Source organism: Panthera leo, chromosome D1 (genome assembly GCF_018350215.1).
Source record: "Panthera leo isolate Ple1 chromosome D1, P.leo_Ple1_pat1.1, whole genome shotgun sequence".
NCBI classification, from domain to species: domain Eukaryota; kingdom Metazoa; phylum Chordata; class Mammalia; order Carnivora; family Felidae; genus Panthera; species Panthera leo.
This window is the reverse complement of record NC_056688.1, coordinates 68,906,917-68,928,930: the sequence shown is the minus strand read 5'-3', so window position 1 is coordinate 68,928,930 and position 22,014 is coordinate 68,906,917. Positions and strand designations below refer to the sequence as shown.

Sequence of the window (22,014 nt, the reverse complement as noted above, 5' to 3'; positions counted from 1 at the left end):
GTGTTGGGAAGCTGGTGTGTGGACACAGGTCCCTTAGTGGCTGAGTCTACCTCCTATGTAGCATTTGCATCTCAATGCAGTTCTGTTCTTAGTATTTTCTTGAATTTTCCAACAGACCTGAGTGAATTTTATGGAGGGGCGATTGCATGCGATATTAGCATGAGTGAAGGTTTCAGGACATATCCCTCTTGCAGAGTTAGGATGTTTAATGTAGGTAGGCTTCCTGAGGTGCAGCTGCATTAGATGCATTGGGTCTCAAATTATTTTTGATCAGCCCCTGCTTAGGGCAAAACTGCTTGACCTACCAACTCCATCTAGTCTCATTTTCCAGCGGAAAAATAAATTGGTGATAATTGGGGGGGAAGTGGATCATGTATACATTGGCTTTAGCACTGGAGTATGGACAATTCATATTTGAACCACAATGTATACATGTCTGAGAATCCGGTCATTGGAAAATTACAGTTCCAGAATACTGTTGATGCAAATAAGCTTCAGAGCTTCAGTATACTAGGGAGGGTTAACCAAGCAACCCACAACAAAATAAACTGATAATGGTAAAACCAAGCTGACGGTAATTCATGATTAGAAAGTACTGAATGTAGCCATTGCAAATCGCAACCAACTCAAGGCAACACTGGCGATGTGCCGATAAAGGGTCTTCTCCCTGATTTGGGGAACGTCAGCTCTGTGCCTGCACATGGGAAATGGGAATTTGCTGATGGAACGGAGCAGTGCGTGCCTTTAAAAAATTTCAGTTCAGGACGCATGAGAACGTCTCTGGTAACATACCCCTTACCCATAACCCACTAGATCTCAGCTTCAACTTTTGAAATCATCACCTCAGCAGCGTCTCCTCCTTCGAGGAAGGCTTTCCTTGCCTGGCTCAAGCAGACCAGAGATGTTTATTTGGATTTATAAAGTGTTTACAATCTCACTTAAAGAAGTTTTAACATCCAGTGTGAATCTCCAAGATGTAATGTTAAGTGAAAAAAGCAATGTGCATGACAGTATGCATACTATGCTATTTATGTAAAGACATGATGTTATATATGTGTTGATGCATTCTGTGGCCGGAATAGCTCTGGAAATGAATATGCAAAAACAGATCAAAATAGTTGCCAATAGTATCTGCTGCTGGGGGAGGGGAGAGAGGCAGACTGAGGTTTTTTTTTTTTTTTTTTTTTTTTACTACTCATTCATGCTCTTTGAGTTTTGTACCATTTGTAAGTAAACTATTCAAAATATCAGTTTAAATTTGGAAGAGAAAAGGCCAAAAAAAAAAAAAAAAAAAAAAAAAAAGAGGCAGTAAGCCTACAGAGAGTTGATTCTTGGTTTCTTCTTTTTAAAGAGGTGAGGGTTAAGTTTGGTTTATTTATTGTTCTGATCCCTTTCTCCACCTTCAAAAACATGGTCGTGTATTCAGCAAGAGATTCTAGAATCTAAAGGAAAGCCTCCAGAGGAGGTGAGATGTCGGACCCAGGCCCTAGGTCTGGGCAAAGATGAGGCAAAGACCTCCATCTTGAGACATAGTATTCTGACAAATTGGCCCCGTTATTGAAAACCTGCCCAGCGTTCTCATGCATTTCCATACCATGTGTATGCAGAATACAAAAGGAGGGCTCTTAATGAGGCCACTCGTACCTTGTACATTTGCAGCATGAATATAAAGAAAAAAGGACAACAGAGGAGACAAAATTCGTATAGCAAAGCATGTTTAAGTGAACACATTCCTCTCATTTCATCCCGCTTCTGGACTGCTCAAGGAGACAAAGCAATGGTTTATCTTGATTTGCTGTCAGGAATTTAAATGAGCACACACACAAATATTATACTATTTAGTGTTTCCTAATGAAAAACGTAGTATTTCATTAATCACATAAAAAGAGTTGTATTCTTTTACATAATTGGCACGAGAGAGTACATTGTCTTTATATCTTAAAAGCTCATTATGCTGAGTAACAATGATTTCTTAGAGCAAAATGTCCACGGAAATATTGTGGTGTATCTAAATTTTATGGGTTCTGAGTTACTGCAGATAGAGAGCAGGAAATGCGTCGAAGCTGGAAGGAAATGTTTGGGACAATATGGGAGGCCCAACTTGTTGGGGGTAGGGTGGGGCTGTGGGCTGTAGATAGAGATCAAAATTAATTCCTCAAACTAGAGGTGGGCTTTGGGCAATGAGCCGAAAGTAGTGCCAAAGCAGGCACAGACTTCAGGCGGGTCTACAGGCTGGTGTCCATCTGGCATGTTTAGGAAAATTCTATAATGAAGATATAATATGAGAACGAGTTATTATTTACCCCAAGGCCTTGGTCAATGGAAGGGTACAAGTGTTAAGTACCACAAGCCCCACCCCTCTTCTGGGGGTGTCCCCCTCCCCATGTCAAGTGTGCAAATGCTTCCTCATGCTTCTTGTCCTTCTGGTCACCCCCATTTTGGCCCCTTTTCTATTCTCGCAGAACCCAGCAGCCTGGGACTCCCAGACCTGTATTTCAGAGTTGGGTTCACAGAGAGGGGAATACGAGTAACCGCAAGCCCGCGAGTAAACCCACGCAAGGAAACTGCTCGGCTTGGGTCTAAATGACTTACATTTTTCCTCGCTTGAATTAGCCAGTAATTGCATGTGGGCAGACTTAGCCAGGAATGGTCTAAATGATCAATTAGAAGGCAAAAAGGAGTTCCTTTCTTTAAAGTTCAAGGGTCCCTGTTGAAGGGCCCTGCTTCCCAAGCCACGCTCACGTGGGCCTGCGCCCAGCTCTCTGTGGTGCCTGAGGCTACCGTACATTTGCCTAACGATAATGAATTGAGTACTTATTTTGCAGGAAAATATAGGGCACTTCCATTACATGCAATCAAGCAAAAAGGCTGCAGAATGTGCCACTCCATTAATTTTAAACAGAATTCTTCCCAAATATCACCCTGAAACCAGAGTATGGGGTTATTACAAATCTGAAGGAATTAAGAGTAATTTTCATTTGTACAAAGTAGTGGAGGGACAGGACTCCTGCCACACACACACACTATTAATTGACTTAAATTGGATTCGCCAATTTCAGTGTGAATCACTAAGCCGCGAAGCAGCTCGCCTGGTGGGGGGATGGGTGGGCTCCCGCCATCTTTGAGGGTGCAGGTGCCCAAACCGTCCCCCACAACTATAGACTAATGGGATGGGCTAGTTATTAACAAGCATGTTCAAAGAAGAAAAACATGTGCCAGCCTCTGGCAAGTCACGTAACCTCTCTGAGCCTCAGTTGCCTCATCTGAGCATTATAATCTTCCAAGGGGATTAGAATACCTGCTTCAGTGGGGATCCTTGAGTGTTAAGGAGTTTGAGGATGTCAGAGCACTTAGCGTGGTGCCCGGCACCTAGTTTACAACCATTAAATGGTAACAATTATCTTCGTTTTCATCTTCTAAGGGGAGTCTCTTGTGCCTAAACTGGTTCCCGAATCGCACTGAGGAACTCTGGAGCTGGCACCAGATGGGAGGAGTGGCCGGGTCAGTCCCCACTGCCTGGGAGGTGTGAGTCAGCCCACCCGGTTACTGATCATTTCCTTCCTAACTTCAGCTCCACTCTCCCCGGGCGGTGGCTGGACTGGCGGGAGAGCACAGGGCTGGACACGGGAACAAGCAGGTTAAGGTGGCCGGGGAACGGGCCAGGGTGCCCCTCACTCCACGTTCCGGTACTTGGTGAAGAGGTTGTACAACACTCTCAGTGTGGATTTCAGGTCACAGTTGACAATGTCTGCGTAGAAAACAAAACACACGCTGCTTCAGTGGGGCCGCCTAGCCCAAAGCAGACGTCCTTCCTGGTCTCCTTCCTTCCACCGCCCGCCTCGTGTGCCCAGCATGGTCCCGGGGTGGGTGTCCCCCCTCACCCACAGGACATCGTTCTGTGTTCCTGAAGAGCGTTTGGTACTGCTGGGAGAGAAAAAGCATCCCCCACGAGGCCACCAGAGGCAGGTGGGTGGTGAAGGATGGGCAGTGTGCGCAGCAAGAATTTGGAGTGAGGGGCAGAGGTGCCGAGCGTGGGGGTCTCCCCTGACCCCAGGGCATGCAGGCTTCGCTCTAGAAGCCACATCTCTGCACGAGGGGCCCCTGCCCCGTCTCCTGAGTCTCCCTGGTCTGTGGGGCTCCTCTGCCTTCAGCCTCGGCCACAGAGCCAGCCAGGAGCGGTGGGGAGGAGTGGAGGGCCTGGGGCTATAGTTGGGGGACCAGGAGGCGAGTCAGGACTGAGCTGCCTCTCCTTAGGCAGGGAGGGCCCCCCCGAGGGCACAGACGCCCACCTGGTGAGAATATGCAGTAGACAAGGGTCATCAGGGGACAGACTGCTTCAGGTGGAGGACAGGGCAAGGCAGCTGGCTTTGCGGCTGGGAGTTTGTATTTTCAGGAGAGTTCTGCCACGGGTTCCCCAGCTTCTGTACAACCATTTCCTCCCCCCATCCCTTTCTTCTCTGGTTGCCCCTTGAGCCCTCGGCTGCCGCCTCTGTCCTACAAGGCCCCCTCTCTGCTCTGGTCCCCCTGCACACACTCCCTTGGAGAGCTGTCCTTTGAAGAATGGGAGTAGAGAAAACAAACAAGAGAAAGAATTCTTCCTCCTATTTAGGAGTGCGTATTTAGGTAAATAAATCAGGAAAAACAAAAGAAAAAAGAAAAGGAAAGAAAAAGGCAAAAGCCCATGTCAGGAGAGTGGTTACATTTAGGGAAAAGGCTGAGGACACCGTAGCTGGAAGGAAACTGGGAGCTGGGTGGTGGTCACGTGGGTGGCTTGCTGGCTGAGATTTCGCCGACCTGTATGTTTATGTTGCATGTACCTTTCTGTATATGTGCTGTTTTTCACCACGAGAATGATTTTTAAAAACCAAACTATGCAGAGGGTCAGATGAGGTAAATGGTGTAAGATTCAAAGTGGGGAGAGCTTCTGCTGAACCCCTGGGAAAGGAGGGATAGGGGAAGTTATCCGAGCTCTAACCACGCCCGGGTCAGTAGGGACAGGGATCCTTCCAGATCAGGCAGAGAAGGAGGCCAGTGGCTCCAAAAGGCTGGGTTGTGGCTCCCAGGTCTTAGCCTTGGGACCCTTGCAGCTGTGGCTGCCGCAGCTAGGCCCCCTCAGGCCCCAGCGTCCAGGATCTGCAAAGATCAACGCTGACTGGGCTACAAGCCGAGTCCAGGGCCGGGACACCTCCTTAGGGCTGCCCCAACTTCCTCACAGGCCTTATCCCAGCTGTGACCAATCCTGCTCCACCCTAGCTGGGCTCGGATCCTGCTCCAAGTTCTCTTGCTGATAGACCAGGGTCTCCCAGGAACCACTCGAGAGGCCTGGAGCTCAGCTTCCTTTTCTGCTCCCATTTCAGTTCAGGCACGTAGAGTCTCCCTAGATCTAGGGCCCTGTCCAGCGGCTCTGCCCTGCTACCTTGCCCTGCCCCTGCCAAGGTACCCTCTGCCAGGAGTCCTATGCCCTGTGGGCTAATTCCTGCTTGTCCCTGACTGCTTGCTGTTGAGTAGTTCTTAAGTTCCACTCAAGTCAATCATTAAGAAGTTAGTCAAGGGAGGAATTGTTGGAAAGCAGAGAGGGACAGAGGTGAGCTCAGTAAGGGACTGAGCATGAAAGGAAGGTAGGGTAGTACTAGGACGAGTGCAACAGGCTCCTGACTGGACTCCTCAAAGCCTCTTGCCCTCTCTAATCCATGCTACCCACTGTAGGTAGACTATTCAGTCTCTGGGTATGGTTGTACAGGATGTACACTGCACAACTCCAGGGTGCATTGTTCACATTTTTGCGGTATCATTACCCTAGGCCACGGCCTAAATGGTGCCCCTCGAAATTGTGCAGCTCATAACTTGTATGGCCATATAATTATTTCACTTAAGATAAGGTCCAAAATCTTAAATCACGACTTTGCAAGGCATGATGTGAACCGGTCCACCTTTCCAGTCTCACTTCATGCCACACTCCCTGCTCATTCACTATATGCAGGTCACACAGACTTCCTTTCACTCCCCACCCCCCCCCCACCACCCTATGGCTGTGCTTCTCCATCACCTTGGCCTCTGCACATGCTGTTGCAACATCTAGATTACCCTTCCCAAATAGCCAACGCCTGAACTTTCTGCAGATCGCAGCTCAAAGCACTGCTTCCTTAGGAAAGCCTTCCTGACAACCGGCCTTGGTGAGGGTGCCCTGCTTTATGGTCTCAGAGCCCCCATGCTTTCCATAGCACTCCCTCCAGTTCTAAATTGGTGATTTGTGCTCATTTGATAAAATCTGCCTCTGTCCTGGACTGTGTGTGACTTGATCACAGCCAGCCAGCCTTATTTTGCATCTGCGGCTTAATCTGGTACCTGGCATGTGTAGACCTTACAAGATACAAATAGATAGATGAATGAATGATTGCCCAATGTCATGCGAGCCAAGGAAGAAAATTCTAGGGAGAAGAGAGAGCTGATAGGGCTCTAGGGAGAAGAGAGAGCTGATAGGGCTCCGTGCTCCCACAAGGGTAAGACTGGAAGGAGTTCCCAGGGGACATGGCTCTAACTGGTGGCTGGCCAGAGAGCAAAGCCACGTGCAGGTGGAGGCCACGTGTTAGCCACAGAATGGGCAGATGAGGAATGGAGGCTGTGGGCATGGGCACAAGGGAGGAACTTGGGGGCTGATGGAGGAGAGGCAGAGATGGATGCAGGAGGACTTGTTCTCCCCTTTTAAGGACAGGTGAGTTAGGAGGTTTCTAGAGAAGGAAAATGCCCACTATGGGAGAATGTCTCAAGCTGACCATTTAATTTTAATGCCTGCTGAGGTTTGAAGCCCATCTTCACGACAGCTATGTAACCCAGTTAAAGTCACTTGACTTCCTTGAGTCCGTTTTCTCACTGGTAAAACTGGGTTTACAAGAAACATCTAGAACACGTGAAGGCCTCCCTACACGGTAGTTTTCCTTCCCCTTTCTCGTCTTCACCTGTTATGTACAGCTGCCAAGTCTGTGTAGTGCACAACTCCAGGGGGTGCCATTTACATAGACGGGGCCGCACTCCCTGGGAAACTCGAGTTCCTTCTTTCTATAGGCCATCACCACCAGGTAGGCCTGGTGAAGAGCGGGGACTACAGTCAGAGACACTGACAATGGTCTGTTCTTATCAAGAGAGCCAACTACCACACAGTTCCAAGCAGGTCAGCAGATGGGCTATGTCAGCCAGGGGAGAGGCTCTGGATTCCTGGGAATGAACTGTGACTCCATGCTATATAAACAGAACCTCTTGAAAGCCCTGGCCTAATAAATTGTGTGATTACTAACTCAGTACTGCTCTGATGACCGCTGTGTGCTGGCCCGGGCCCCTCTCTGGGAGCGGTCTGCACGGTGGAGCTCCTGGTTAGAAACAACCAGAGCTGGTCAGCCGGCTGGCTGTGGCCAAGGGAGAGACCAATCAGACCCAAGACTACTCTAGGGAGAAAATAGCCTCTGGCCAAGGGGAAAAGGCTCCATGTTTGCTCCTCTCGCCCGGCGGCATTAGGAATTCTTCTTGTTCATTAGCTGACCATCCAAAATGAGTTCATGGTTCTCTAAAGGATGCAGAAGTCAAAGGGGCGTGGGGAACTCTCTTCGCACAGTCTTTACAGAGGGACAGGGCCCTGTATGGCCATGCCCTCCATGGAGCCATCTGTGCCACAAGTCTCCCTTATCCCAGCCTGGACCAGTTGCTGAGGCCCTTTCTCAGAAGTTTTCCAGCTGGGTCCCCAAATCCCTTGACCAAGGTGGGAAGACACTGGTAGCTCAGTGCCACCAGGTGGTGGGGGCTGGAATAAGATGGGCAGCCACAGGCCAGCTGGGGTGAGCCAGCCTCCATCCCACTCCTGATGGATCTAGCTCATTCTTAGTCCCTGCCTCACTTTCCTGTCTGCTCCCTATTCCCCCCCTCCCACCCACCGTGGGATAGGACCCATCCTTTGGAGATGCGCCATATTGATGTTGGTCTGCTACCTATCTGGCGCTCTTGCTCTTTTCTTTACATACTAAAAATATTTAAATATGACGAACATCCAGAAAAGTTCACGTAACCTACATGTATGGTGTTAAATGCTTGGAAAAGAAACCCTATGTAACCACCACCCATGACAGAAGCAGAACATCGTCAGCACCCTCAAAGAGCCCTGTCCCCGTCTGGTACATTCATTCCTGCCTGGTACTAGATTTCTCCTGAGTCCCCACTTGGCTATCATGCTAGAGTCTTAACCATGTTCAGCGACACCTCTCCCTGAATAATAACAGGGTAGGCATGTGCATTGGAAGCCAGGTGGTGTAATCCCCCAAATAAAAAGCCATCAGCTTTATGCCAGTGTTCCAAAGGCTTTGCTGGCCATGAACTTGATGCTAACACTTGGCGTACTAAAAGTTTATGAAGCCTGGACAGCAAAAGTCATCTGAGATGCAAACCCAGTTCCCAAGAGACTTCAAGGTACAACGGAATTTTGAATGTCAGAGGATGGTCATGAGCTTATTCCGGTCATAAGCCCCTCTCACCTGGAAAAGATAACCAGTATCCTGATTCTTATGGTGATTATTTCCTAGCTCTTCATAATTCCACCAGCAACATAGGTACCTTTAAATAGCAGATTTTAGTTTTGCCTGTTTCTATGTTTGATATAAATGGAATCTACTACATGTATTCTTTTGTGATTTCCTTATTCAAAATTCTGTTTGTAGGGTTCATCCATGTTGCGTGAGCTGTTCATTTTTTTTAAATGTTTATTTATTTTTGAGAGAGAGAGAGAAAGCAGAGTGTGAGCAGGGGCAGGGAGGGGCAGAGAGAGGAGACACAGAAGCAGGCTCCAGGCTCTGAGCTGTCAGCACAGAGCCTGATGCGGGGCTCGAACTCACAAACTGTGAGATCATGACCTGAGCTGAAGTCGGACGCTTAACCGACTGAGCCACCCAGGTGCCCCTGAGCTGTTAATTTTTGTAAATGATTTTGAGGTGTAATTTGTTTTATTGAGCTAGAACTATAATTATCCAGCTCTAATTTTATAGTTTTTCAAGAATAAGTGCTTCTCAATTTGTTGTCTACTTACAGTCAATTTTCAGTGCCTTGAAGTGGTCATTTTTGATCCTTTTGTCTGGTTTTATATTTGCCTTTTTGCAGAGAATAATCACTGACCTCTTCATGCTACAGTAACTAGAAGTCTTTCCGCCAATTTCTCTGTTCGTTTATTGTCATTGTTGTGTATTAGTCCATGGTGTGGCTGTTCTCCAATTTATCTAGTCTGTTGGGGTGTGCTGTCCAGTCTAGGCTATCATGGATAGTCTTGGACTAGTTTAGTTCCTGGTGTATGGACCTGCATATGTATGAGCGAGTTATTGCATCACAGATGTATTAGTTTCCTATTGCTGCTGTGACAAATTATCATGTAGTTGGTGGCTTAAAACAACCCAAATTTGTTATCTTGTAGTTCTAAAGGTCAAAGTCCAAAATGGGCTTCGCTGGGATGAATTAAGGTATCAGCAGGCTTGCGATCTCTTTTGGAGACTCTGGGGAGCACTAGTTTTCTTGCTTTTTCTAGCTCTGGGGATTAGCTTCTGTAAGCCTGCATTCTTTGGCTTGTAGCCCCTTCCATCAGCAAAGCCAGCAATGGCTGTTTGAGTCTTTCTTATGCTGCCTCACTCTGACACTGAGCCTTTCTGCTTCCCTTGTGATTATACTGGAACTATCCAGATGCTTTGAGATAACCTCCCTGTCTCAAGATCCTCAACTTAATCACATCTGCAAAATCCCTTTTGCCATGTAAGGTAACCTATCATCAGGTCCGGGGGATTAGGATGTGAACATTTTGGGGGCCATCATTCCGCCCACCATATAAAGCATTACAAATCTCCAACTACATAACATAAAGACAGTAAACTATACAATATATAACGTATATAACATAAAGACAAACTGCTTTAGAAGAATGGTTGTATTTATAGTCACACAATAGTTTCTGTTGCTCCACATCCTTGCTAACCCTTAATACCATCAGTTTTAAATTTTTGCCACTGTCTTGTGTGCACACTATCTCCTAAAGGAATGAGGAAGAGAAATTGAACCATTTTCCGTATTTCTAGCCACTAAACAAGTCCTTTCCAAATGAATTGATCACTTGGACCTCAGCTTCTGTCACCTGCCTGGCTTTTTAGCGTTGCCTGAAGTCTGGCCCCAACTTTCGGACTCTTTAAATTTTAGATATTCCATCAGCCTGCTGGCTGACCTACAGGCTTCATTCCTGCCTGGAACTAGATTTCTCCTGAGTCCCCACTTGGCTATCATGCTAGAGTCTTAACCACGTTCAGTGACACCTCTCCCTGAATAATAACAGGGTAGGCATGTGCATTGGAAGACAGGTGGTGTAATCCCCCAAATAAAAAGCCATCAGCTTTATGCCAGTGTTCCAAAGGCTTCGCTGGCCGTGAACTTGATGGTAACACTTGGCGTACTAAAAGTTTATGAAGCCTGGGCAGCAAAAGTCATCTGAGATGCAAACCCAGTTCCCAAGAGACTTCAAGGTACAACGGAACTTTGAATGTCAAACAGTATGGCAGAGAATGAGTTTTCCTGACCTTAAAAACATTTGCCATGAAAAACACCTCCACCACAGCCAGTCTGATTTTGGAAGAACCCTCAAAGAATTACCCACACTGGCACCTTTTGTAAAGTCTGCAGCATTTACCACTGAATCTACTTTCCAGGTAGAAGCACAGAAACCAGAGGGAATGCTGGGGTATATACCTCTCACAAAGTACAATTTCACAAAATGCCATTTCAGTTCTCCTTTACGCACTGGAAATTTTCGGTGTGGGCATGATGCCCAGTGTAACAACAAATAAAGCAGATGTGTTTTTCCATGGCCATGGGTCAGGAAGTTCCATATTAAGCAGTTCAGTCGGTAATTGTATGAGAAATGTCCTCTAAATGCTGAAATAGCCTTGTAGGTTAATTGATATTGGGAAGGCTGTCTGTTCCGAGAGAAATAAATGCCTGAAAATGGACGTATCAGGAGGAGTACTTCCCATCCGTGACCAGGAAGTTTCATATTAAGCGGCTCGAGAACATGGAAAGAGAAACCCTGGCCAGATCTCTCCTCTCCTGCTTTCCCTCCTACTCTGAAGCGGGTGCCCATCATCTGGCCCCAGGGCTCAGAGTCCGTTCCTAATGGCATGAGGATGGCCAGAGTGACCTTGCCAGGAAAGGGCCCCTAGAAGGAGACCAACCTTGCTAGAAGCCCTCCGGCAGTGACCAGGCGCTCAGAACAGGTGGCAATAAATGAGAATAAGGGATTGGCTTTTGTTGGCCGGAGCTGAGTTAATGAGGTCTGTGATAAGGCATGACACCGGGACACAACCCGCATCTTCATAATCTACCTATCTCCTCTGGTTTTCCTGCTTTCTCCTCCAGCTTCAAGAAAGGCATTTGCACAAGATACTGCCCTTAACCCTTTTCTTTCCTCGGGATGCTTTCCTGTTGTTCAGCTTCCGTTAAGTGGGAGACTTCCAGTTACATAACCATAGCCCTGATCTTTTCCCCGAACTCTGGTTCTGCTCGGTCAATCCTCAGGATTGAGATCCTTATGGCCCCTGCCAAGCCTGCTTTTCCTCCTGGGGTCCCCAATGCCCCACGTCTAAGTGTCTGTTCTTCACACTGCCTTCCAAATGATCTCTCTGGAACAGAGCTTCAATCACATCACTTGCCTGCCTAAGAAACTTCCATGTCTCCCACTATCTACAGAATAAAGTCCAAACTCCCTGCCTTATTAGCATCAGGGCCCTCCAGGACCTAGCACCAGTTCACTTCATCCTCACCAACCATTTGCCAATTCATACCCTTCATATTCCAGATGAATAGGTGACTGCTTCACGTTGATGGTCAGGTGCCAGGTGCTGTGCGTCAGACGTCATCCCATTTAATCTTGTCATGTGCGTGTCTCTAGGAGCTCCATTTTTATAGACATGACAAGTAGGCTCAGAGATGATTGATCGGTAAGTTGCCCAAGGCCACAGGGCTAGCTGGTGGGGTGGGGACTGGATCCGGGGCTGTCACCAGCTTAGCCCCATGCTCTGCTGTCTCACAAACGGGGCTCCTCCCCATCCCCCAGGCAGGACTTTTGCTCCCACTGTCATCCTATCTGGGATGCCGCCTCCTCTATCCTATCTGATCTTTACGGTTTAGCCCAACTGCCATCATCTGCATTAACCCGTCATCTGCCTAGCCGGAAGCGATGTCACCTCCTCAATTCTCTTGCTCTCTTAGCTGTCCCTCTTTCATGGTAGTGGCCACAACTGTCATTCCGTCGTGCTTACCGGGTGCATCTTTCGTGACCCCCGAGTGGCTGCGAGTGCCTTGAGGTCAGGGACAGCCCACCCCTGTTGGCACGTCACCATCTGTGGGGTCTTGGGCCCACTGGACAGTCAGTGAATGACCCTCCCCATCCCCCAAAGTGGAGGTGTGGATGGAGGAGCAGGTGCAAGTTAACAACGGGGAGCTTACGCAGCCAGCCCCTACTGATCCACTTTCCTTTAAACGACTAGGCGGGGGCAAGCAAAAGGGCCCACAAATGGAAAACAGAAAATTATCTGCAACACAGTGTTGACTCACCAGCGCTGATAAAATGGAATATTTCAGTCAGGAAGTCAATAAACGTCCGTACCAAGGAGGCTCCCAGGAGAAGCGTGCCTCCCATATGCACAGAGGCACACGGCTCCAAGCGTGAGCCCGGGAAGGCTGCATGAGCAGCCTGCTCCTTCTGTGTTTTTATCCAGTCTTACATTTTCGACCCAAGCCCAACACATCAGGCCTCGTCTTGGGGCAGAGTTGGAGTGAGCAAAGAACAGAAAAGGGAATGACGCTCAGAGCAGAGCTGCTGGTGATGACTCCCGCTTTCTCCCCTTGCCTGGCTGGGGCGCAGCTGTTTGACAGGTCAGCAGCCTGTCCAGGGACGGAAGAACCTGGAAACTGGGCACAGGGCAGGTCCTGTGGCACCCCCCGCTCAGGCCTTACTCTGCAATCCCATGTGTGGGATCTTTACTTGCAGTCACAAAGGATCTCTAGGACAGAGCAGCTGAGCCCCGTCCCACCTCCCCCTACAAATGGCAAAGACGACTTCAGAGAAGAGACATTCCCCTGATACCAGTCGAACACGAGGCCTGCCCTGTGCCCTGAACACTCACATGCAGGGTCTTATCACAAACCCAAGGAAGAGCAAAGTACCTTCTGGCCGTGGTTTCGGCTTTTCCAATCCCCCGTCTTGCATGAGCTCGAAGGCAAAGGAGACATTCAAGACCTGGAAAGAGAAACATGGTGGCTATGTCATTGTGCACTGATTCCTGGATCATTGGGACTCCCAGGACCTGACCCTGGAAAGCAAAGGATCCAGCACTATAGCCAGGGGGGCAGGGGCTGAGTAAAATTGAGGCCCTGATTTGAAGGAGAAACGAAGCTACCAAGATGGGCAGGCCATATGGAGTGTGAGCTGGCAGGTCCCAGCTGGCTGTTGGTGAAACGTTCCTGGAGAAGTTCAAGATCTTCTTCCTGTCCTGCTGTGTTCCCAGGTCAACTGCCAGGACTTTAAGCTTAGGGACTCAGGGTGCACAGTTGAAAGGATCAGACGGAAAACATGTTCAAGAGGCAGAGAAGGGTTTCTGCTTTGGACCAAACGTCCCTTGTCTAGCGGGCACGCCGTGGTACTCATGAGAGGCATCAGAACCCGGCTGAGTGTGAGCATTAGGTCTGGCCGGCTCTACCGCCACCCTCCCTGTCATGTCTGGGGGGGAGAGGAGGCTGGGCTGTGCCCGTGGCGGGAGCGTATGGCTAGGGGATCAGGCCGCAAAGGGAAGGAGAGCTGTTCAGGAGGCTCAGTGGTCCGCAGGTAGCTCCTTCCCAGCCCAGCTGTTCATCAGAAGGGGCCCCACATCCAACCATGGGAGACTCTGGGCAGATGGGAAGCCGCTGCCTTTTCCCCACGAGGGCGGATGGATGGGGGGATGAGGGCTGGGGCCCTCCCTTGATGGTTCCTCCACTTACCTTCTGTTCAAAGCTGTCCGGGGTCAGGAAGAAGCTGTGCAGGGGCACGAAGTAGCCCTCCAGGAGCCCCATGAGCAGCACCAGGTACACCCCATCTGCAAACTGAAGGGAGAGGGCCAGGTGAAGGCACTGGACCCCTGAGCCCCCCGAGGCAAGCCCTATCCAGGGGGCTCGTCAGCTGTCATGGCAGCGCCCTGAAGGCTCCATCCCCAGGCAGGCTGCTGGCAGAGGGTCAATGGCAGCGGCCTGAGGCAGGAAGGCCTGTGTGCAGCAGGCCCAGCCCATGTCTGGCTGGTCCAGTCCGGGAGCCACGGCCCACGGTCCGGCTCTCGGCTGATCCAGCATGTATTGAACACTGAGCGTGTGCCCAGCCCTGATCTGGCCCGGGGACCGCAGAGAAAGGTCAGTGTGGCCCTGCCCGTGAGGGGCTCACAGTCTAGTGTGGAGGAAGGCAGTAGCTGCTCTGATGGAGGCAGACACACTGGCCCGTGTGAGATTGACCAAGGTCGGCCACTCCCCCTGAAGACCATGGGGAAGGCTTCTGGAGGTGGCACAGCCTGAAAAGAGACCTGAGGGATGAGTAGGAGCTAGCTGGGGTGGGGGCAGTGGGGGGGGGGCACAGGGAGGAGGGAAATGGGGTTGAAAGCCCATGGCAGGGTGACTTCTGCTCTGTGAACAGAGAAAGAACTCTAGTGTTCCGCAGGCCTGGGCTTTCTCCTTTGTCACCTCTCGTTGTATTATTGTTTGAGAGGCAGCAAGGCGTAGCTGTTAAGTATATGGCTCTGGCCCTAGGCCTCCAGCTGTCCTGCTTATTAGCTGTGTGACTTGAGAAAGTTAGGTCACTTGTCTGTGCCTCATTTTTCTCATCTGTGACGTGGGGAGAATGAGAGTACAGTACCTGCTCTAGAGGTTCATCATGAGGATAAAGCAGTTAATATGTGCAAGGTGCCCAGAACACTGTTTGGCATGTAGGCGACACTAAATATTAACTATCACTATTACTATCTGGGACAACAGCAAAGCAGTCAGGATACAACTTCCTGGCTCCTGTTGACGAAGCACAGCTGTGTGCTGAGGGCCACAGCGAGAGGCATAGAGCCTGGTCCCTTCCATCAAGGACAGTTGGGAACCTGGTCTGAGGGACAGTAGGCTCCTGAGTGAAGTGGGAGGTGCGGGTCTTCTGCTGCGGGAGGGCAAGGAGAATGTGCAGTGGGCAGTCAGCACAGGTTTCGTGCAGGTGGTGAGGGGCCTGTGAGATGAGGGGCATTTGGGAGGAGTAGGCATGCCAGGGGCCAAGGATGGTCTGAGCAAAGATCTAGACGTCAGGGGCACCTGGGTGGCTCAGTTGGTTAAGCATCTGACTTCAGCTCAGGTCATGATGCCCTGGCTTGTGGATTCAGGCCCTGCATTGGGCTCTCCGCTGTCAGCACAGACCCTGCTTCCAATCCTCTGTCTAGCCTCCCCCCTCTGCCCCTCCCCCGCTTGCTCTCTCTCAAAAATAAATAAAAACATTAAAAAATTAAATACAAAAAAGATCTAGAGGTCAGATGGATACCTAAAATTAGAGAACCCTTCAAAGGAGGTGGGGCCCCCAAGTCTTTGTGGGCATAAACCCCAGTTGTTAAAGAGGTCTTAAGAGCTCAAAGTTCTTGGAATCCTCTCAGGGAACTTAAAACAAAACTAGACAGAATTGCCTGGAATGTGAGCTGGACCGTGTCTGTTGGGTGACCAGCTGGTGGGCTTGTGGCTCAGGCTTCATGATGGGTGTCCCGCCCGGCCTTGAACTTGACCTTAGGAACAAGATTCTTCCCTGCTTCCAGCCAGCTGGCCTTCAATTCCAGTGGGGAGGGCCTAACCCTGACTCATCCTCAGGCCATGCCAGGGTGAACAGGAGAACAGACCCCAGCGTCTGTGTCAGAATCAAGGCCCTCCCGTGGACCTAGCTGGGCCTCTTTTTGGCAGTGGCTGGAACTGACTGAGAATAAAAAGAATCCAATATGTCTACCCAGGGGAGGACCCTGGGTTAGGGTCAGGTCTGCTCACAACTCTGAGTGCTGCTGACTTAGACTGTCCCCACCCCTGACTGCTGGTTCTGATGACTTGGTGGTTGAACCTGCAGACAGGCACCAAATGTGCCTGGCAGAGGCTGCCTCTCAACCCTCCTTGCCCGTGAAAACTTAAGTGGGGATTCCAGAACTCATTCTAGCTCTTCCGAGGACACATCACTTTTCTAGAGGGTTCCCTGTCTTCCCAAAGAGTACAGAGTACAGACAAGACACAGTGGCAGGTAAAGCTCAGTGGCAGACCCGGAAGTCGTCTTTGAACGTAACAGGAGGTGCCCACATATCCTCAAAAGAAAACCACACTTTAGAAGTTCATCACAGATGAAAGGGGGTTGGGAAACAGGGTATATTGCACGGTCTTTAAAAAAATTTTCTTAATGTTTATTTTTGAAGGAGAGAGAGAGGATGTGAATAGGGGAGGGGCAGAGAGAAAGGGAGACACAGAATCCGAAGCAGGCTCCAGGCTCTGAGCTGTCAGCACAGAGCCCGACGTGGGGCTCGAACTCATGAACTGTGAGATCGTGACCTGAGGTGAAGTCAGATGCTTAACTGACTGAGCCACCCAGGCACCCCGTATTGCACAGTCTTTAAGTACCTCCTGATAAAGATTAATTATAAAGGCGGGGAAAGCTTTACAGTAGAGAAATCTGGTGGACACTAACCAAGTGACCAAAGTTACTGTCACCAGGAACGGGACTAAGGGACAAAGTGCCTGAGAAGAGCACAGTGTTATGGGGGTGGAATTGTCACTGAAAATGCATAGCCTGAATCTAATCATGAGGGGGAAAAAATTGAGGTCCTATGAATCTAATGGCCTGCACTCTTCAAAAATGTCAATGTCCTACAAAAAAGGGCTGAGGATTTGTTGTATATTAAAAAGAGACTAGGGGTACCCGGGTGGCTCAGTTGTTAAGCATCTGATTTTGGCTCGGGTCATGATCTTGTGGTTTGTGAGTTCCAGCCCTGAATTAGGCTCTGTACTGACAGCTTAGAGCCTGGAGCCTACTTTTGGATTCTGTGTCTCCTTCTCTGGCCCTCCCTTGCTCATGTTCTGTCTGTCTCTCTCTCTCTCTCTCAAAAATAAATAAACATTAAAAAAATTTAAAAAAAAGAGACAAATGAGACATGGCCATTAAAAGCAGCCTGAGAATATTAAGACAACTGTTTCTTTGATCCCTATGACACTGTCCTAAGTAGCCAAATATCAATGACTTCATGTGGTTCAACCTAAATAGACTAATGTATTGATGTGAAAATTGCTTGAATCTGATAATTGTAATGTGATTATTTAGGAGAGTACTTGTTCTTAGAGATTACGCTGAAGTATTTAGGAGGGAGAGAAACAAACAAATGTGGTCAACTGCCAAAAACTGGTGTAGGTAGGTGAAACATATACGAATATTCATGATGATATTCTTGCAACTTTTCAAAATAAAACACTGGAAAAAATCAGCATTCAACGCAGTTCACTCCTGTGAGCAGGACAGAATCTCACTCCCTCCTGGGAAAGCTTCAGGATCAGCATGGAAAGCCACCCTGGCAATGCAGGGATGGGGCACTTGGAAGAGTGGCTGTTGAACATGGCCTTGCCCCCCACCCTGCGCTCAGGGCTGTCACCCACCTGGGTTTCCAGTTCTGTGACCTCCAGGTTCAGTTTATTCAGGTGCTTGTTCACAAAAGTGATGAGTGTCTAAAAGAGAAGCACAAGCCAGGCAGTGAGATGGAGACTCTCGCCAGTGCCAGATCCTGGTGGCCACCTGTGTGACCCTATTGTGAGGACGAGGACCAGTGTAATAACACAGGACAAGGCCCAGCCAAGGATGCTGTGCCAGGGATCACTGCTCAGCTGGGTGAGAATAAGCAGCCTATGAGGCTCTTCTGCAAAGCTCCTTGAGTTCGCAGGAAAGGACGGCCCCCAGGATTTGTGGTCTCCTGCACTGTGGGATTCAAATAGCCAGTCTCAGGAATGTGAAAGGGGCAGGGGGTCCCGAGAGGGCAGAATGATAGGTGCAATGTCCTAGCTCAGGGTTGGGGGGCGGGCAGAGAAGAAGAGACCTCACCGGGTCCCTCCTTCAGACCCTCCTAGGGGCAGGTGCCCTGTGCCTGGGGAGGAGGGAGGGCTGAGTGAGGAGGCCCGGTTGGTTGGGGGTTCAGTGTGGATGGGAAGACAGGGTGCTTGTAGCTTCAGAACCCCCAGGAGACACTGTCATCCTGATGGGAGAAGGGAGTGGGTAAGGTATCCAGTGGGAACGGGACAGGTGAAGTGTACATCAGGTGGGAAAGCCCTGAGTTTGCCGAGAGCTGGCGAGGACACCAGTTTGAAGAAGCTTGCAAGCTGCATGCGTGTGTTCTACTGTTTGGTGCAGCTCGCCCCCCTCCCTCCCAGGCACCTCTTGCTCACCTTTTTCACTACATTGAGCTTGTCTGGTGCATGGTCAAACAAGGTGTCAAAGGCATCACGTTCTGGAAACACAGGAAAATGTCAAATGCAGCAAAGACCTGCTTCCTGGTGGGGAAGCCCACCCCAGGGCCCGGCCAAGATGGCCACCAGGTCAGATATAGGCAGGAATTCTTTGGTGCGTGAAACCGTGCTGGGAACTCTGGAAACTGGGTTTGGGTGGGTTTTGGGGATTGATTCTTAGCTTAGGGGCTTTCTCTGTTTCTCTGTGTCTATCCTCTAGGTCACCCTTCTTTTGGGCTGGGAGTGGGGGGCTCTGTTAGGCTGTCGAATCCCAGATTGACTTGGGATTTCTCTTCACTATTTATATCCATTACATCATGACTTAGTTATGGGCCTAAAGGGTTTCTGAAGCTTTTTGGAGGTAGAATGTTATCCAAATCTCAAATCACCTCACCCGCTAATTTTCAAATCCAGGATACCTATGACAAACATCCGTGCACAGATAACCGGATTGGGAGCCTGGGCGCCCCGGGATAGAATGTGTGGTCTTCCTCTTGAGTGATCTAGTCACTTCGACCCTTGTGCCTCAGTTTCCTCTTCTATAAAATGCCGTCTGAAAAACCTTTCCCAGGTGTGTGGTGAGGACGAAAGAGAAGGCATGTGCATGCGTCGTTCTATAAACTTTGAAGTGTGTGCTGATCTGAGTTTGTTAGCATGACTGGGATATTTCTCACATTATCCATAGTATATACAGGATCATTGAAAATGGCAAAGCCACGCCCCTTGCCGGGGTTTTTCTTGCTGTAGCCCCCAGATTCTCTAAACTGAGACGTAAAATAGAGGATAGGATCTGAGGCAGGGGATGAGAAGAATGTCCAGGAGGGACCCAGGGCTGGGAAGTTTGGTGGTCCCGGGGTCTGCCTTTTCCTGCTCTTGCACTGATGAATAAATCTGGGACCGCCAGAAGGGTGACTGAGGTCTCTAACGTTCAGACGGTATAAACAAACCCAAAGTTCTGGGAAACTGGAGCGGGATGACATGTGATGAGGAAAGAGGGAGAAGATTGCTTCTAGAAGGGCTGGACTGAGCAGGGACAGTGGACTTTCCCAAGTGTGTACATACACCTCTTTGCTTCCACAACAAACTTAGAGCATGACCGCCCTGCAAGTGCCCAGGACCCATCCAGGGCCTGGCAACGTCAGTGGTCTGGCTACTTACAAGAGGACTGGGCAGCCGTGGTTAGATTTCCCCTTCCCACTGGTAAGCTGACCCTCCCTACCAAGTGGCCCTGTCACCAGGCTGGTGCAGACACACATGCAGGAAGTAAGCTGAGTGCCTGTTCTTCCCAGCTGCTGCAGAATTAACTAGAAACCCCGTGGCAGCCACCAGCACCAGAGGATAATCTTATGCAACTCACCGTGCCTTCCGGAAAGAGCCCTGCAGGAAAAGGAGAAAGGAAACAGCATGTTTCTTCTTCTTTGCCCTTCACTGAAGAGCCCACAAAGCTTCCTTCCTTGGCACTTTCTTCTGCACTAAGTCTCCAATTATTGGTAGTCTTTACCCTACTGCCACCTGTTTTTCCCTCTGCCATACAGATAGACTGGTGTTTGCACAAAGCCTGGTGTAAGTGATATTTAAAGGACTATTTCTTGCCTTAAGTAAAATCACACTGTTGCTTATAGTTGAGAAGGAATATCGGACTCGGGGCTTCAGCATTCCCAACCACTGAACTGCATCAGCTTGGGGATGTCAGCTTTGTCTTTCTCTAGTTCATCCTGCGATTCCCACCAAATCGCACCTGCCATTGACTCAGAATCAGTTTCTCAAATAGGGCAGGACATAGAACCATACTCATACCAAAGAAGCCTCAAAGTACTAACGGCACAAGCATTAAAATAGACTACTTAGGTCTGAATCCCAGAGACACTGTGTGTCCTTGGGCAAGCTACGGAGCCTCTCTGGGCTCTCGGTCTCTTCTCTCTAAAAGGAGGATGATAATGGTAAATACTCCAGTAGGATGTTCGGAGCATTAAATGACTTAATATGGAGAAAGACTTTAGCATAATTCCTAGTATATAGTAAGTGCTCAGTTCGTTTTTTTCTGAATATGTTTTTGGTTCCTATTATATCGGTTTATTCCAACTGTGCATCTATCACCTACTAGATGATGACCTGTGGGTAATGTACTGGAAGGGATAATGAACTTGGGAGTTAGGTGTTGGATAGACCAAGGACAGTTGCTTCTTCACCTTTGGGATGTGTGGTTTTAGGAGGGGTGAGCGTTGCTTTGTGTATTTTGAACGTCAGTAGATACAAAAGTGCTTCATGAAGTGTTCTGTGTTGCTGTTATTAGGAGTTCACATCCACCCTCAGGTCTGCGTGGCAAGATGGCAGAGGGAGACCACAGGAGGCCTGGCATGCAGCCGACAGAGCACTGAAAACCCAAACGTCACGTCCCCTGACTCCTCTCAGGTATGTCTTTCTCTTTTCCAGAAGCTGAAACAGCGGGCGTGGACAAGCCCAGCAGAGGGTGGGGGGTGAGGGGCAGGAAGGCGTCCCTCCTGCCCCTCACAGAGCCAAGGCCGGGAATCAGTGTGCTTTGTGTGTCAGCAGCCCTGCTGGCCGCCAAGACTGGCCCCGGAGTGATGCGGAGGCTGTCTGATAGGCTCTCCACAGGCCATAAACTGGGCCCCTTGGGAAGCACCACTCCACGTCTCTGCCCTACCCTGGGCTCTTTTTAAGGCACAAGCACACTGTGGTCCAGGCAGGCGGCACCCTGGAGTTCCCTCAGCCACCACCGGGGAGGCAAATTGCCTAGAGACTGGGCAATGCTTGGAGGGTGCGGGTCAGCCGTGGCGGGGGACAGCCACGACAAGCAGCGCTGATGGTCACGGGGGCCCAGCCGTTGCCACAGTGAATCGTCACAACCTCTCTGGTTAGGAAAACACTCCCCACTTCAGAGATACAGAAACCAAGGTCTGAGCGGGCAGGAGAGCCTGGATTTGAACTCAAGTCCGGCCGGCTTAAAGGTCCCTCCCTGCCCTTTCCACTTCGTTCCTGTTCAAGAGAACATAGAGGAAAGCTGGGGTCTCAGGGGATGCTGAAAACACACTTTGCCCGTGGCCAGGGCTCAGGCCTGCCCAGTGATCTCAAGACCCCCGCCTTTTTTCTACCTAAGAACAAACTTCTCTGTCCCGTGGCAAACCTCCTGCATTCTGATAGGCCAACTGCTTAACGGGGAAACGAAAAAACACCAAGCACCAACCCACCACTCTAAGGTAGAAAAGGGTTTTCTGGGTCATGGCACGTGACCAAATAAATCAGATTCAGAAAAGGAAGAAAACGTCCTTTTGGAGGCTCGCAATTTAAATTCAACCCCATGTTTATGGCATGACGATTTCATGCTGGTTGGCTTTTTGGGGCATACTTTTTCCTGGAGTGCCACAAAATTAGAATTTTTCAATCACTGCTAATTCCCTCTCCCCACTTCCCCACCCAAGTTTGTAC

General features: G+C 49.5%; 1 protein-coding gene across 1 annotated transcript in view; it reads right to left on the bottom strand.

Annotated features, from left to right (window-relative positions):
* Window positions 1-1,698: 1,698 nt before the first annotated feature.
* PARVA (parvin alpha) overlaps window positions 1,699-22,014 on the bottom strand; it is a 171,652-nt gene continuing 151,336 nt past the window's right edge. Inside the window, exons 8-13 of the mRNA XM_042904851.1 lie at window positions 19,925-19,944; window positions 18,508-18,569; window positions 17,728-17,796; window positions 14,044-14,145; window positions 13,231-13,303; window positions 1,699-3,748 (exon numbers count right to left, since the gene is read on the bottom strand). Of these exons, the coding sequence (XP_042760785.1) occupies window positions 3,672-3,748; window positions 13,231-13,303; window positions 14,044-14,145; window positions 17,728-17,796; window positions 18,508-18,569; window positions 19,925-19,944 (403 nt within the window). The 3' untranslated portion in view covers window positions 1,699-3,671. The remainder of the gene's footprint in view (window positions 3,749-13,230; window positions 13,304-14,043; window positions 14,146-17,727; window positions 17,797-18,507; window positions 18,570-19,924; window positions 19,945-22,014) is intronic.